The sequence below is a fragment of the Ipomoea triloba genome, chromosome 3 (genome assembly GCF_003576645.1).
Source record: "Ipomoea triloba cultivar NCNSP0323 chromosome 3, ASM357664v1".
NCBI lineage: Eukaryota > Viridiplantae > Streptophyta > Magnoliopsida > Solanales > Convolvulaceae > Ipomoea > Ipomoea triloba.
Window position 1 is genome coordinate 23,289,492 of NC_044918.1, and position 17,055 is coordinate 23,306,546.

The 17,055-nt window shown below is 34.8% G+C and overlaps 2 protein-coding genes across 3 annotated transcripts; both read left to right on the top strand.

Moving 5' to 3' along the window:
• Positions 1-4,894: 4,894 nt before the first annotated feature.
• LOC116012230 (two-component response regulator-like APRR5) lies at positions 4,895-9,938 on the top strand. Of its 2 annotated transcripts, none has more exons than XM_031251728.1 (7): positions 4,895-5,303; positions 6,724-6,885; positions 6,973-7,103; positions 7,218-7,292; positions 7,901-8,241; positions 8,733-9,027; positions 9,676-9,938. In XM_031251728.1, exons 1-7 carry the CDS (start codon positions 5,123-5,125, stop codon positions 9,793-9,795), a joined length of 1,305 nt encoding a protein of 434 aa, XP_031107588.1. In that variant the 5' UTR covers positions 4,895-5,122; the 3' UTR covers positions 9,796-9,938. The 2 variants fall into 2 exon arrangements, with proteins under 2 accessions (XP_031107588.1, XP_031107589.1); XM_031251729.1 differs by lacking the exon at positions 4,895-5,303 and adding an exon at positions 6,456-6,618.
• Positions 9,939-11,782: 1,844 nt separating this feature from the next.
• On the top strand, positions 11,783-14,183 carry LOC116013086. Its single transcript, XM_031252745.1, has 4 exons — positions 11,783-12,179; positions 12,349-13,463; positions 13,623-13,923; positions 14,002-14,183. Exons 1-4 carry the CDS (start codon positions 11,783-11,785, stop codon positions 14,181-14,183), a joined length of 1,995 nt encoding a protein of 664 aa, XP_031108605.1.
• Positions 14,184-17,055: the final 2,872 nt, after the last annotated feature.

Consider the following 17,055-nt stretch of genomic DNA (forward strand, 5'->3'; position numbering starts at 1 on the left):
TGATGTTGATAGACTTACCTTCATCAATTTGAGGGGGGATGTCAATGCAGCAGCAAAATGTGTAGTATATTTCTGATTGTTGAGATTATTATAATTATTATGTGTTAGGCAGCAGTAAAATAAACAGTAGCAAAGTTAGGCAGTAAAGTTAACAGCAGCAAAGTTAGGCAGCAGAAATGTTAGGTAGCAGTAAATAGTGCAGAATTTCAGGAAACTTGTCTATTTTCTCATGTATATATAGATGTATCAGCTAACTAATGAAGATATAACACAAATTTGTTATTTCAGAACTCAGAAACATCTGTTTTCCATCATTTTTCAGTTCTGGTCAGTAAATACTAGCCTCTAATTTTCTGTGTTAAACCTCTATTTTGTCAGTCTTTATTTCTTCATTGAGAACGAGCTTCGGCTGGGCGAAGACTCTGGAACTAGTGCTGTTTCTAGCGCCGCAACGGCGACGGCATTGTCAATGAGATTGAGATCGAGGTCATTATCTGAGCAGGTGAAGAACGCTGCGGAGGGAGGCGACATGGCTAGCTCCTAGAACATCATCGGATCTCTCATGGGACAAAATGGATCCTCGAAATCGTGGTGGTTGGAGGACGAGTAGCAAATCATCACCTTAGAAGCCTTTTGCACAGCATCAATCAATGCAAATTTCGCATTGATTCTCTATTTCTAATGGTTTATTGTGTTGATTTTTGGAATTTAAAAAAAAATCACAAATATNTTATCTCCATGATATTCTTCTTCTCCAAACTTTTATTCATGCTTTCTGACCGTCATTCAGCCTTTTGAAGAAGTGTCAGTTTATCGAGACCAAGATTGATGTCTCGATTGTTTGATGTCTTGATCCCCATGTATCGAGAGATCTATCTCTCGAACTCTGCTTATGTCTCGAACTGAGTTGTTGTATCGAGAGATCCTATCTCTCGAACTCTGCTTATGTCTCGAGACTTAGTTGATGTCTCGCAGACCCTTATTCCTCCAGTGTTGTCCCGTGTCTTCTTCTGATCTGTCTATAGGATTACAACACGAGACTTCCAAGATGTTCAAACAAGTTTACCTTAAGCTTAAATATTTCCCGAGTTGAGCTCAAAGTTACCCGGTTGTATTTTCGCTCTTGGTTTACTTGTCGAACTTACAACGTTTTGCCTATGTGTCGAGACTTGGGGATTTCTACTTAACAGTTGGTATCATCAAAACCTATTACAAGATGTTCCTAACACATCTAACATATTTTTTAGGGCTGGAAGTTCACTATGAAGATCATGGTTTCCTCCTAAACCAACATAAATACATTCAAGATCTCATTCGGATGGCTAGTTTACAGGATGCTACTGCTGTTGATACACCAATGGAGGTCAATGTGAAATACCGGAAAGATGAGGGCGAACCTTTGCTCGATCCTTTTTTGTATAGGCAACTTGTTGGTAGTCTTATCTACCTAACAATTACAAGGCCCGATATCTCCTATGATGTTCATATCGTCAGTAAATTCATGCACTCACCTCGACATCTCCATCTTGCGGCAGTTCGTCGCATAGTTCGATATCTAATTGGGTCACCTACTAGTGGGTTGTTTTTTCCCAAACAATCAGCTCTTCATTTGACAGCTTATAGTGATGCAGATTGGGCTGGCTGTCCAGATACTAGGAAATCTATCACAGGATGGTGCGTTTTTCTTAGGGATGCCTTGATTTCTTGGAAGTGTAAGAAGCAAGAGAGTGTCTCTAAATCCTCTACAGAGGCCGAGTATAGAGCTATGTCTGCTGCGTGTTCAGAGATTGTGTGGTTACGTGGTCTTCTTTCTGAACTTGGATTTCCTTCAAGTGATCCTACTCCACTTCATGGTGATAATACCAGTGCTATTCAAATTGCTGCAAATCCAGTGTATCATGAACGCACAAAGCACATTGAAGTCGACTGTCATTACATCCGGGAGGCGTTTACTCGAGGTGTTATCACTCTACCTCATCTTACTACTAATCTTCAAGTAGCTGATGTTTTTACAAAGGCTCTAACACGCCAAAGACACAAGTTTCTCAATAGCAAATTGATGTTGATAGACTTACCTTCATCAATTTGAGGGGGGATGTCAATGCAGCAGCAAAATGTGTAGTATATTTCTGATTGTTGAGATTATTATAATTATTATGTGTTAGGCAGCAGTAAAATAAACAGTAGCAAAGTTAGGCAGTAAAGTTAACAGCAGCAAAGTTAGGCAGCAGAAATGTTAGGTAGCAGTAAATAGTGCAGAATTTCAGGAAACTTGTCTATTTTCTCATGTATATATAGATGTATCAGCTAACTAATGAAGATATAACACAAATTTGTTATTTCAGAACTCAGAAACATCTGTTTTCCATCATTTTTCAGTTCTGGTCAGTAAATACTAGCCTCTAATTTTCTGTGTTAAACCTCTATTTTGTCAGTCTTTATTTCTTCATTGAGAACGAGCTTCGGCTGGGCGAAGACTCTGGAACTAGTGCTGTTTCTAGCGCCGCAACGGCGACGGCATTGTCAATGAGATTGAGATCGAGGTCATTATCTGAGCAGGTGAAGAACGCTGCGGAGGGAGGCGACATGGCTAGCTCCTAGAACATCATCGGATCTCTCATGGGACAAAATGGATCCTCGAAATCGTGGTGGTTGGAGGACGAGTAGCAAATCATCACCTTAGAAGCCTTTTGCACAGCATCAATCAATGCAAATTTCGCATTGATTCTCTATTTCTAATGGTTTATTGTGTTGATTTTTGGAATTTAAAAAAAAATCACAAATATTTACAAATTCGGATAGAGTCCACGCAATGAAAGTGTTGGATAGGATCGGAATCAAGGATTGTTATGACTCTGTGTTTTGATTACATTGAAAGTGATTTTTATTTCATTTATATTTAGGAAGTATGACTACATTTTCTATACATCGCGACAGCATCTCATTTGAAAACTTTGATTTTGAGCATCCTTAATGCTTAAAGGTTATTATTTTCATTTTCTGTTCAACATTGGAATTTTGATGTGGATGGACTGTTTATTTGTATATTTATCTAAAAAAAGTCTCTACTTCCACCTGCACAAATTATTACAGTACTACTTTTTAAAATGTAAAATGTCCTAAAACTTCAATTTCTATGTTTTTTGACATATTTAATTACTTGATTCGTCATGTACCTTTTCTAGATGTAATTGATGAATAGAATAACCATTGAACAATTCATGGAGTTCAATAGTATTAATAATATATTCATGATAGGAAAGGCTATAAAGTTTATATTATTTATTTATTAATTAATATTTATGGGTGATTCCAAAGAATTTGTCGAAAAAATCAACAAACTCTTGAAGGAAGGGATAGTCTATGATATTCACAATTTCATTGTGCAAACCTGTCACATGAGGTTTAAGCCAAGTCATGCGAGTACAAGTACATTATGAAAGCGAAGAATGACACTTTGATTAGCGTTACGGATCAAGATGAATCCGATTTTCTCAAACACATGTTTAAACTCACGGATTTTGGATTTTTGAAGGCTCTCGGAGGCAATCAGCTAATTGGTAACTTTTTATTACAATTTCGTTCTATATTGGGTGTTATTTGAATTTCTTTTTTATATTCTAATATTTCATTCATAACTACCAACTTAAAATGGTTTGATTGGTTTTCACAGATTTAATTGGCCGTGTAGTTTCCATTACTGAGCCAAAACCTATCCAATTCAATAAAAAACCTCAAAGGTTGATTGATTTCGTCATTGAAGATTCTCGGTATGTATTTTTTTTTAGAATGACTTATTTATTTCTATATTATACATATAGCCTTTAGCACGTTCACGTCTGTTTTTAATCAGAAAGAGTTGGTTGACGATAACCCTGTGGAACGAGCATGTTCACTGTTGTTTTTACTTTTGTTTCAGCACTTCATGAGTACATTTACACATTAGCTATCAATTCAACAATTATTTGCTCGAATTCAAACTAAGCAAGGATAACATCAGAAAACATAATCAATTCGATCAAACCATATCTTCAATTGCACTAAATAATATTTTGATGTTAAAAGGTATATAATTATACATTGATCCAAATATTCTTAATATATTATAACAAATACATTTTATGGACCACACATTCACACGGGTGAAAATATTAGTAATATATAATTTAATAATTATACAAACATGTAATAAAAATAAAATTAAAAAATATAATTTATAGATTTAAATAATTTATAAAAAAATTATTAATTTAAGAATTTTTAGTAAATTAAGGGGTTTAACTAACACAACCCACCTCACATCACTAATTAAAATATTTAATTAAACTATCATTATAATATACAGAGTATATTTTTCGATTAGAATGGAGGGTTTAAACCTAACATTAATCTAGTTGCGTCTAATAGTAGTTATTCTGGGATTCGAAATAATATTTAAATGCACTTACCTCTAAAATATGTGAGATTTTTAACAATAATTTTATAGTTTATTTTCTAAAATTTCATTCTACTCACTACTCAGTGTCTTAAATTATGAAATTTTAAAAGAAAAATTAAGAGAGGGTGAGAAGATGAAGGAAAGACATGGTTTTTGAGAGGAGCAAGACCCAACTCAAAAAGGTGCAGAAGTTGTCCATTGGTTGGGTGTTTGAGTGGATGTTATTTCTTGCTGGTTTGACATTACTTTTTACTTGTCATAATTGTGGCCACCTACCAGAAGGGGAAAAAATGGCCAATGACTCATAACTTTTTGATTATATGGAGAGCAAGGAACAATTCGACGTGGCCAATTTGGGCCACCCACATGACACTTGCAGATATTTTGTATATCTCACTTACTTTTATACGAGTATCTAATGTGAGAGATTATTACCAGAAATGATTTGGAGCCATTAGATTGGACACAGTGAAAAAGGTGGTTCATTAGATGGTGGGATGGCTGCCCAATGGGTCTCTCTCATTTTGGAGATATTTTCTTGAGGTGGGAAAAATGGGGTTTAGTTTAGTGGTGCTAATTAAATGGAGGAATTGAGAAAAGACACAAACACTACATTTTGAAGCCATTTCTCTTTTTCTTGGCGAGAGAACATATTCTTCGACAAGTACTAGGTTTTTTGAGGGAATGGAGTTGAACGAAGCTGCTGAGGCAGAGAGGAAGAAGGACGACGAAAGTGGTGGCTCTGCGGCGGTGTTCAGGTGGGAGAGGTTTCTGGCGAAGATGGCGGTGAGGGTTTTGCTGGTGGAAGCTGACGATTCTACTCGCCACATCATTAGTGCACTTCTAACGAAATGCGGTTACAAAGGTTGCTCTATATACCTTCCTCTTTTCATAATTTTCTTCTACGTTGAATCCAGTTACCTAAAGTCATATTGCATTATGAATCTTGTTCCAAAAATGATATTTCTGCATTTAATGTATTTTATACATATAATTAACAATTCATATAATTGTTTTTTTTTTTGAAAACACAATTCATGTAATTGTGAAAACACGGTAATTACAAACACATAACTTAATAACTATAAATTGTTAACTGTACGTACAAAATATGTTAATTAACTGCAGACACATATAATGTTGGTTAACATGTTATGTGTCTACCGTACTTGTATTTAACAATTTATATGCTTGTAATTACTTGTGTCTTCAATTTGTTTAAAAGTACAAAATTAATTAATTACAGATATAAAATCTGAAAATTATTTTTTAAACAGGGGCCACAATGCAGGTAGACCTTAGTGGTCTGTGATCCATGGTATAATTTGCCAGTTAGCTCCTTGTCGGCCATAATATAATACATACATAAATATAAATAATAAAACTACCTTTCAAAAAATAAATAATAAAACTAAAATTTTAGTATCGGTTTATAAGCTTAGAGCATTGAGTTTTGAAGAACAATACACGTCCGTGTGTGTATGTATATATACAGGAATATGTATTGCAGCAAACTATGGCCATGGACAGTGACCTCAAGTAGTCAAGTTTGTGGAAGAACATGAACATTGAACAGTGCCGCAAATGATCAACTGAGATCCATGTTTAACGGTGTAGCTAACGGCTGGATTGAAATTGAATATATGTTTTTGTTTTTTTTTTTTTTTTTTCAATTCCATGGACCACATATATCTATCCAAGTTGAAAGTTGTGGATAAGATCAAAATACATACTTGTGGGACCGAAGTGAATTTAATTCTTTGGAAGAATTGGTGTGAGCTATTTGGTAGGATGGAGTTGTAATTCAATTACAATTTAATTTTTTGTGGAGTATAACTATATTGTTTAGTTAGAATAAATTATAATTTCAGGTAATTGCAATTTTTTGTTTTGTAGAATTAAAATTTATATGACGGTGGATGAATAGGAAAAAGAAAGAAGAAAATAACAACATTATCCTTGATTATTATTATTATTATTATTATTTTAGACAAAGATATTTCAACATTATATCATTTATTCCCTTTCCATTTCTAGTAATTCTATTTCTGCTCACCAATATAATTTGAATTCCTACATTATTCCCACCTTATTTTTTTCTAACGGAATTATAATTCTTTCTCGGTTAAGGATGTTGATGTCTGTAATGGATTGTGTTATATCAATTGATACATTCAATGGTTTGTTTTTCTACCTTTGTTGAAATAAATGATAGATGAAAGAGAAGAAGACATTTACAGAGTTAAGAGATAATGTTAATTAAGCATTTGTATGTATTCTGGCAGTTGCTGCAGTTTGTGATGGTTTGAAGGCATGGGAGGTGCTGAAAAAAAAGCCCCATAATGTGGACCTGATTTTGGCAGAAGTTGATCTGCCATCAATCTCGGGATATGCCCTTCTCACCTTAATCATGGAACATCAAATCTGCAAAAACATCCCTGTAATAAGTATGCCATCCACACCCCAACTTAGGATTGCTCATTTACTTACATTTTTGAGTCTCGTACCTTAATGCTGTCAACCTGGTTGTCCAGTGATGTCTTCCCAGGATTCGGTTAGTACAGCTTATGGATGCATGTTGAGAGGGGCAGCTGATTTTCTGGTCAAGCCGATTAGGAAGAATGAACTAACAAACCTGTGGCAGCATGTCTGGAGAAGACAAGCAGTGAGTATAGTATAGATTCAAATCCTATATATATATATATATATATATACATCTCCACTTCTCCTAACTGATAATATGATGGAATTCGTGATGTCTGTCATGTTGTTGTCTCAGTTGAGCAGTGGAGCCATGGTTGAAAATAATGACATTTCTAATGGGGAATGCAGGGAGAAAGGAAGTGAAGATCAGGTAACATATTGCTAGGATTAAGCGCTTACTACTAAGTCTTTTTACCCTCCTAGAGAATTATGACTTGGTTCTAATATCACTTTTTAAGATCAAACGCTTATCATTATGTTAAAAGTTTTAGCTCATAGCAAAGACACAACTTTATTTCCTCATATACTGCCATCATATTTTCTAGAGACAGGGTGCTAAACTTCCCCCTAGCCACCAATTGCTGAATTTGACCCTTTACTGACTTCCGCCACACACACACACACACACACATATATATACACACACACACACATATATATATACACACACACACACATTCAACATCAAATGAGAACTATGCCTTAGCTGAGAAGCTACGAACTTGCATGAATGTGTGCAATTGACTACATGAATGCACACAATTTTTTTTTTTTTGAAAACGAATGCACACAATCTATTCTAGGGTAGATATTGTGTATTGTGTATTGTGCATCTGGAATATTAGATTGTGTGCATTCATGCAATAATTCGTAAGTTCTCACTTAAAAATGGTTGAACACAAGCCTATATGTATATATATCTTGGCTTCAATTAAATTCTTGTACATGAAGATGATTGAGATTGTGTGACATGTGCAGAGCTGTTGTTCAAAGCCAGATATAGACACTGAAAGAGAAATGACAGAACATATCCAGGATCTTTTACAGCCAAATTGGGACAGATCTATTCCTATAGTTGATCAAGCCTCTGATGAAGATATAGAGTCTTGCAAACAGGGAATTGATTTAATTGGAGCATTTGATGACTACCTCAATTGCAATCACATAAATCCAAGTTCAAATACTAGTCCCAACAAGCAGGTTGATTCTGCTGCACCCGAATTGGATCTTTCCTTGACAAGAACACATCCTACTTCCATGCTGAATCAATTTGTAGACAATCATAGATTAAACCACTCAGATGGATCAGCCTTTACACCGTGAGTTTTCTGTACATACCAAATTGAAGTCATAGGATAAAACATTTACCACTACGTCAAAAGTTAGTGGCCATCACATTTTCCAGAGGCATGGTGCTGAACTTGGCCTCGAATCTGTGATCTGACTCTAATACTAATTTGATAAGATTAAGCTCTTGCGACTAGGCCAAAAACCATAGCTAATAGCAAAGATGTAACATTTTTTCCTTATACCGCTATCACATTTTCGAGAGGCATGGTGTTGGACTTGGCCTTCACCAGCCTCTGCCCAACAATTCCCTAGCTACCCATTGATGGACTTGACCCTTTACTGGTCTTTGCCCAACAGAAAGATTGTTACTTCTTGACTCTACTAAAAAGTTTAGTTGACAGTGACATGTTTAATATATATATATATATATATATATATATATACACTATGTTTAACATTGTTAATGAAACCCTTGGCAGTATTATGAAATTGCTTAATTATGAGGAATATGGATGTGCAGATATGTTAACAAGGGGACGCAGAAGCACGGAGGATTAACAATCCCTATTGGTGTGAGGTTTGAGGGTGCAAGCAGCCCTGTGATATCTCCAAGTGATTCCCCTGGTTCTGGCAATCTAGATTCTCCTCCCGGCCTTGACCCAAATCCAGTTCATCCTATTCCTTCCACAGCTGATGAGTGTAGGAAGGAAGAAGTTTCCCTGGCTCAAGACGGAAACTCTCAACGATCATCTCAAAGAGAAGCAGCTCTCACCAAATTCCGCTTGAAGAGGAAAGACAGATGTTTCGAGAAGAAGGTAATTAATTCAACTAGTGTTTCAACTTTCATGTTTCTTCCTTTCACAGTTTCACATTATTATCATTCATATGATGAATGATGTGTACAGGATAAAACGTTTTCCACTATGCTAAAAGTTATAGTTTGTAGCAAAAGCATGCACTGAGGCCTGAGGGCTGGATTTGCCCTTTAACCTCTTTATCGGCTTCTGCCCAACAATCCTTCCGCCACTAGATGCTAGACTTAACTCTGTTTGGTAACATAGTTAGTTCAATTTTGATTATTTAGATTACTATTAGTTGTTTGACTTGATTAAACAATTAATATGAGTATTTGATTAATTAGCTTTTTGTAACTGCTTATTGTTTTAAAATGCTAAAATTCAAAAAGATGCTCAACTTTTTTGATCAATTTTTTGAAAAAGTCATTTTGCATGTAATAGCTATCAGCTAACAAGTTAATTACCAAACACTTTTCTATAACCAACTAATGTTATCAACTAGTCAAACCCACTAACCTAATCAGCTAACAATTATTTACTAAACGCCCCTTAGCCTTTATTGGCTTCAGGCCAACATGATGGTTTTGATAATAGCTGCAGTGCAAAACAAACTTTTATGAGCTAAAGATTGATTTTTTTTTTTTTTTTTTTGGGATGTGTTGATAGGTAAGATACGAGAGCAGGAAAAAACTTGCAGAGCAGCGGCCACGGGTGAAGGGACAGTTTGTTCGCAGGCAGCCAATCGGCACGGGTGACAATGAGATGATTAGTGCTGTAAATCAATAGCTGATATTTAGAAGGAAAGCGCATACATATCCACAATTTCTAAAACATTGTGCATTTGTTTAAGAGTTTTTGCTAACCATTTTCCCAATAAGAGGGCTGTTAATGTAGTTTAACTCTTTTGAAATTAGCAGAAGCTTCTAACACTTGATAGGACTACGGTCCTTTTTTTTTTTTTTTTTTTTTGGTGAGGGGATAGTTAATCTGCTTTTTGGAAGCGACATATTCTTTTTTTTTTATTTTTTATTTTATACAACTAGAACTTCATTAAAATAGATCAGAACAAAGTATATTAGAAAAGAAGGAAGGAGGGGAAGACCTCCATTCTATACAATTAGTTATGAATAAAGCGTCCCTTGCAAGTAAATAGAAAGCTCTATTCACAGGATGTTTATAAATCTTTAGCTATGACTCTAATATCTTCCAAAATAAAATCAAATGGTCCTCTAGTTTGGGGCATTCTAATTGTCTCTTGGAATTTATGGTTCAAATAATTGATTATTGGTTTAGAATCAGAACCTCCGCCCCTATAATTAGAAAATAAATAAATAATTTCATACAAGCTTAACTCACTGGTTCAACAAGTAAGATTTGGGAGACGTAATTAATGTTCGAAACTCGGTAGCAACAGGGTGAAGATTATGTTCAAAGTGGACGGGTGTAAGGGACTTTGGGGTTCAAGATTAAACCTTTTGCAAGAAGAAAAAAATAATAAATAAATAAAAGCTGTGGGGCGTTGGCTCGTTATGCTTCAGTAGGTTGAGAAAGTATGTATGAAATACTATATTGTAATAGAGTTAATAGTATTCAAAAAAAAATCAAAGCTAAGGATTCAATGGATTGAATTATGACCTAATAATACTATTGATAAATGTTGATTATGAAATGCAAATGCTGTGAGTCATGAAAGATAATAATATCAAGTGAGTCATGTGTTAGCGTGGCCCAAATTTACTTAAGCTCCAATAATATCGGTTGTGTTGAACGAATCTACATTAGAATTGTTGGGCTTTTTTTTTTTTTTTTTTGGCTAGTTAGTCCACGGCAAATTATGCTATGGACTCGGGTCCATGTTCATAATTTTATAATTATATATTAATAATTTTAGAATTTTATATTCACAATTTTGGATCTCAATATACAAAATTACATTACTCAATATTCACAATTTTTGAACTCTATATTCATAATTTTGTTATATAGATTCAAAAATTGTGTTATACTGTTGAATATAAAGTTATGAAATTATGAATATAGAGTTATGAAAGTGTGAATATAGAGTTCTAAAATTGTGAACATAGAGTTCTAAAATTGTGAACATAGAGTTCTAAAATTGTGAACATGAACTCGAGTCCATTGCAATATTGCATAGAAACTGCTACGTCGCATCTGAAACTTTTTAAAATTTAATTATAATTATAAAATTTTAATTTTATTACATATTAATATAATTTATAAATTGTATATTATACTCTTAGGGTTTTCTCAGTGCACACCATCGACTTGTGACTGCGAGTTTTTTTTTTCTTCTAGAAGTGGACAATTCAATTCAGTTTATCTGAATCGAATCAAAACGAACTGAACTAGTAATATATCAAAAAACCAAACGGTTCGGGATTCTTGTAAATTGAACGGTTCAGTTAAAAACCAAATTGAACGGTTTGGTAAAAAATCAAACCGAACCGAATAATGTTTGATTAAAAAAAAAATAATATTAATAATAATAGTAATAGTAATAATAGTAATAAGAATAATAATAAGAATAATAATAAGAATAGTAATAATAGTAATAACAATAATATCAACAGCAGCAGCAACAACAACAACAACAACAACAACAACAACAACAATAATAATAATAATAATAAAATAATAATAATAATAATAATAATAGTAATAAAGAAGTAAATTTGAATTAGGATTAACATTTAAAGATAAGGTGCAATTTAGACAAGCTGTAACAAATTATGCAATCAAAGAGGGGAAGGAAATGAAGTATGAAAAAAATGACAAAGTGAGGTGTGTGGTGAAGTGCAAGCATGAGAGTTGTCCATGGAAACTTACTCTTAGGTATGATAAAGATCATAAGTGTTGGAAGATAACAGTGTTAGCTGATAAACATAATGGTTGTGTAAGGACTAAGAAGAATTCTATGGTTAATTCAACCATTGTTGCAAAAAGATGGAAAGAACAGATTAAAGGGCACTTGGACTGGAAAACAAATGCATTTTTAGAAAAGGTTTGTGTTGATGACCACTACACACTAAGCAAGAAGCAAGCATGGAGGGCTTTAGTCAAAGCCAAAGGTGAAATAAGACATGAGGCAGCAGACTACTTCAATAGGATATGGAGTTATTGTATGGAGATACATAGAACTAATCCCAACTGTAAGTATGAGGTGAAGTTGAGTGAGTTGAAAGAAGATGGAAAAGAATGATTTTTGAGGATGTACATTTGCTGGGAAGCTACAAGGGAAGGGTTTAAGCACTGTAGGAGAATAATTGGCCTAGATGGATGTCAATTAAAAGTGTAAAACTGGAGGCCAATTATTGACAGCAGTTGGAATAGATGGGAATGAAAGTATATTCCCAATTGCTTATGCAATTGTAGAGAATGAGAATAAGGACTCTTGGAGTTGGTTTCTTGAATTGCTAAAGACAGACTTGCAAATTCATCCCATGGTACAAAGTGAGTTCACAATGATATCAGACAAGCAAAAGGGTCTCATACAAGCCTTTGAGACTGTGCTACCAGCAGTTAGGCATAGATTCTGTGTTAGACATCTGCACAATAATATGAGGGTGGCTGGTTTCACTACAAATACAATAAAAGATGCCTTGTGGAAAACTGCTAGGGCCACTACAGTCAATAGCTTTAGGACAGCACTGCAAGAGTTAAGAAATCTAGATGAAGAGGCATTTGCTTGGCTTGGTGATAAACACCCATCAGAGTGGTCTAGATCCCACTTTACTGGAACTGCCAACTGTGACATATTGGTGAATAACATTTCTGAGTCATTCAATGCAATGATACTGCAAGCTAGGGAAAGCCCTGTTATCAATTGTTTGGAGATAATTAGGAAAAAAATCATGTTGAGGTTATTTGAGTCAAGAACTCAGGCTGCCCAATGGACTGGTATTGTTTGTCCAAATATTGTGAGAAAAATAGATGAGATTGAGAAGCTTGCAGGAGGATTAATTGGTTATCAGTCTGCTCCAATGTTGTTTGAGATCATAGGGACACACTCTGGGCAGTACACTGTGGACTTAGGTAGAAGAGTTTGTTCTTGTAGGAAATGGGACCTCACTGGAATCCCTTGCCCACATGCAGTCTGTGCAATATGGATAAAACATGGCAAAGGTCCTATTTGGCAGTATGTGGACTCTTGCTACCTAATATCCACATACATGAAAACATATGAGGGATGTATAAAGCCAATGTCAGGTTATGAAGATTGGCCAACCACAAGTAGAGAACCTCCACTGCCACCTGTATATAATGCAAGGCCTGGCAGACCTAGAAAATTGAGGATGAAGTCTAGGGGTGAGACCAGTAATGATGGGCAGCATTTATCAAGGAGACATGTTGTTTTACATTGCACAAAATGTAATGAAGTAGGCCATAACAACAGAAAATGTCCTAAATTCCCTACTGTGAGGCTTGCCACTCAGGTTAGATACTTCTATTCTGTTTTTTTTTTTTAAAATTTTTTTTGTTTGTTATTAGAATCATAATCACCATCATCTTTTTGCAGTTGAGAAGAAGAGCCAGGTCAAGAGGTGCTGCAAGAGTCCAGGTTGGTGCTGCTGCTGTCCAAGTCCCCTGCTCAGGCTGCCCAGATAGGTGATGAAGCTGTTGTCCAAGTCCCTGTTGCTGCTGCCCAGATTGGTGGTGAAGCTGCTGTCCAAGTCCCTGTTGCTGCTGCCCAGATTGGTGATGAAGCTGTTGTCCAAGTCCAAGTTGCTGTTGAACCTGATATAATCTCTCAACCTGAAATTGAGGATAATCTATGGGAGATACCAGATGATATCTTGGATGCTCATTGGCATGAAATTGAAGTTCAGACTCAGAACAATCTTGTAGAAGCTTCACTCAGTACCAACTCTGAAATTCCAGTCATACAAGTTCCCTGTAAGTTTTAGTCCATTGCATTAATTGTATGGACAACAGTGTTATGATGTTCATCTAATCCATCACTCTATTACGCAGTTGAACAAGAAAAAAAGATTAAAGGGAAACAAGGCATGGTACCCAAGATATCAAGAAAAAGAACAGCCTCAAAGGATTTCAATAAGAAGAAACAACCTGTGAGGAAGTACGCTACAAGATCATCAACCACATTCAAGTCTAAGTTCTCAGGGAATGACAAAGATCCAATCAATTTGGACTAATTGGCTTTGTGTAGTAACTATTTTTTGGACATCATATGATAACTATATTTTGGAATTCATTATGTTATGCTGGCAGAATTAGATTTTGCTTTGTAATGCCACAATTGAATTTTGCTTTGTAATGGCAGGATTATATTTTGCTTTGTAATGCCACAATTGAATTTTTCTTTGTAATGGCAGGATTATATGTTGCTTTGTAATGGCACATTGGTTTTTGCTTTGTAATGGCAGGATTATATGTTGCTTTGTAATGGAACATTGGTTTTTGCTTTGTAATGGCAGGATTATATGTTGCTTTGTAATGGCACATTGGTTTTTGCTTTGTAATGGCAGGATTATATGTTGCTTTCTAATGGCACATTGGTTTTTGCTTTGTAATGGCACATTGGCATACACAATTACTTGACATAATTGTAGCAAAAACTTGCACTTTCTAATTGACAAACTTGGCATACACAATTACAAGCAACTTACAGTTTCTAAGCTTAAACTTCACCCTTCTAACATAAAGTCCTTGTTCTCTCTAGGTACTTTCACTACTATAACTACAAATAGCACAATACATACTGCAATGACACTGAATATCCTAATACACTTGCCCTGTCCACCATTAATTATTTGGACATTTGCAGAAGCTTGTAGCCTTGTTTTCAACCCTGCAATATCTTCTTCATTCCTATTGATCCTTTTCAATAGCCTAGGAATAATTTTTTTTTGATCTTGCGCACATCGGAGGATCATACCATCTAACAAAACCACACATTTGCCTTTCCTACACCAAAAGCACATAATTGCATTTTAAAAAGATCCAAAATTGAAAACTGCTTTAATTAACTCCAATTAATTTAACTGTAAATATATACTGCTTTAACGTTAAATTGGAAAAAAGAATTCACAATAATTAAACACTCACATTTTTTCTTGAAATTGAAAAATAAAATACTTCCCACTGCTTTAACGTTAAATTGGAAAACAAATTTCACAATAATTAAACACTCACATTTTTCCTTGAGCATTCCCAATACCTTCTACCAGGACTATTATTCGTCCAAGATGTTTTTAGCTTCAACCGTTGCCCACATTGACAATTCGGAATGGAAACCAACTCACCGTATATGTATTTTGCCTTCTTGAAGACGATGAGGAATCACTGCTATACATCTCGAAAATGGATGAAGGCATTAGCAGTTAGCAAACAAAGCCTAACACCAGGGGAATGATGATCGCCTGAGCTTTCCAGTAGACAATGTGGAACGACGAAGAGGAGTAAGATTTCTAGGGCTTCGATGCTGCGATTCTGAATTCCACTAAGCATAGATGTAAATATATACCGTATATGACATACACATACGAAGACTTATACAGTAAACAAGTGAAGGGACGAATTTGCCCCTTCATTTTATCTCATCAAATGCAAAATTGGACGCTAGGACTAACATTGGAAAAAATGTGAAAGTCAAGGGACCAAATGTGTCCAAATTAAAAGTCGGGGACTAATTTTGGAAAATCATCAAAGTCGGAGGACCATTGGTGGAATTAACTCTTTTTATTTATTTATTTATCAAATTTTTACTTGTTTTTTACTAAACTTCTAGTTGTTCTTTTTCCCCAGGTTTTTTAATTTTTTTTTAAATTTCTATCAGATTTCATACTTGTTTTCAGATTTACATTTTTAATGTTTACGGACAATTTCATGTGAGTTGAAAGAACTGATTTAAACTGCAACACACCAGTAGGCCACCTAAATGTTTATCACTCTGGATTGTTTCCTCAACGCCAATTTTATTCTCCTTAGCTAACTCAGACCCTATGGATATTGGGGTATTGAGATTAGTGAAAAGTTGTACTAACATAGCAATACATTTCAATTGGAAGACAAAGAGTGGTTCTAAAATCTTAATTAAATCATGGGAGATCAAAAGATACTTTGTCAGTATACTGTAAGTATGTCTTGATACACTTGTTAGCTCATCATCTAGTGGGCTAATGGCTGTTGGTACAGTGTTGTGTGCATCGTATTGATCTGCTTGGAGTGCTAGAGAAGCAGCAATAGAACATAAGAAGTTGTTAAAGAATAAAGGTTATCCTTCTATTTCCCAATTTGAGAAGTAAATCTCTTGGCATGTCTTATATTTAAGTTGACAGTTTGTTTTCTCTTGTAGGATGCTTCAGATGAAATTCAAGAGACAGGACCTATTCATACTAGCAGTGTGGTGAATATAAACATGACTTCAGCAGTCTTATTTGTTGTCATTGCATCCTGCTTCTTGATCTTGTTGTACAAAATTTTGAGGATCTCAATGTTCTTTGAACACTTGGTGGTAGCCTTTTGCATTGGTGGTGCAGAGGTGTGTGTTCTTATAACAAGCTACAAGTACTATTAACAAAAGTATGCTTCACATACATATTATTGTGTTTATTTACATACTAGAGGGGTTTTCTATCTAAAGAAGCATGCTTGCATTTATGTTTCTTTTTTTTTTTTTTTTGCTAGATTTATTTATATTTATAATCTGTGCAATTTAGCCTATAATCATGAGAATTTGATATGCAGACAAACATGCATTTCCTAAAAGAGAATGAGGTAGTTGTTTATTTATTTTCGTGTGTGTTTTTCTTTGACAGTTAAACTATAGTTCAGGCATTGATCAATAAACTGAAAATTAGATGTTGACTTCACCATTACATCAATTCTTTTGCGTAGGTTTCTTGAACTAATGACGGGTGAATACGGGCGATGTATATGTTGTACAGCAATGCTTTAATACCTTCAAACCCAAGGAGAATGAGGTAGTTGTTTAACTACCCAATCTCATAAGCTCAAATCCTGGCCTACATTAATTATTAGATTATCTTGAACATATTTTATTTT

Coding starts and splice junctions, on each gene's coding strand:
- LOC116012230 (XM_031251728.1), top strand. CDS start 5,123: ATGGAGTTGAACGAAGCTGCTGAGGCAGAGAGGAAGAAGGACGACGAA. Junction 5,304..6,723: donor AACGAAATGCGGTTACAAAG/GTTGCTCTATAT, acceptor GTATTCTGGCAG/TTGCTGCAGTTTGTGATGGT. Junction 6,886..6,972: donor CAAAAACATCCCTGTAATAA/GTATGCCATCCA, acceptor CTGGTTGTCCAG/TGATGTCTTCCCAGGATTCG.
- LOC116013086 (XM_031252745.1), top strand. CDS start 11,783: ATGAAGTATGAAAAAAATGACAAAGTGAGGTGTGTGGTGAAGTGCAAG. Junction 13,464..13,622: donor CTGTGAGGCTTGCCACTCAG/GTTAGATACTTC, acceptor TCCCCTGCTCAG/GCTGCCCAGATAGGTGATGA. Junction 13,924..14,001: donor TCCAGTCATACAAGTTCCCT/GTAAGTTTTAGT, acceptor TCTATTACGCAG/TTGAACAAGAAAAAAAGATT.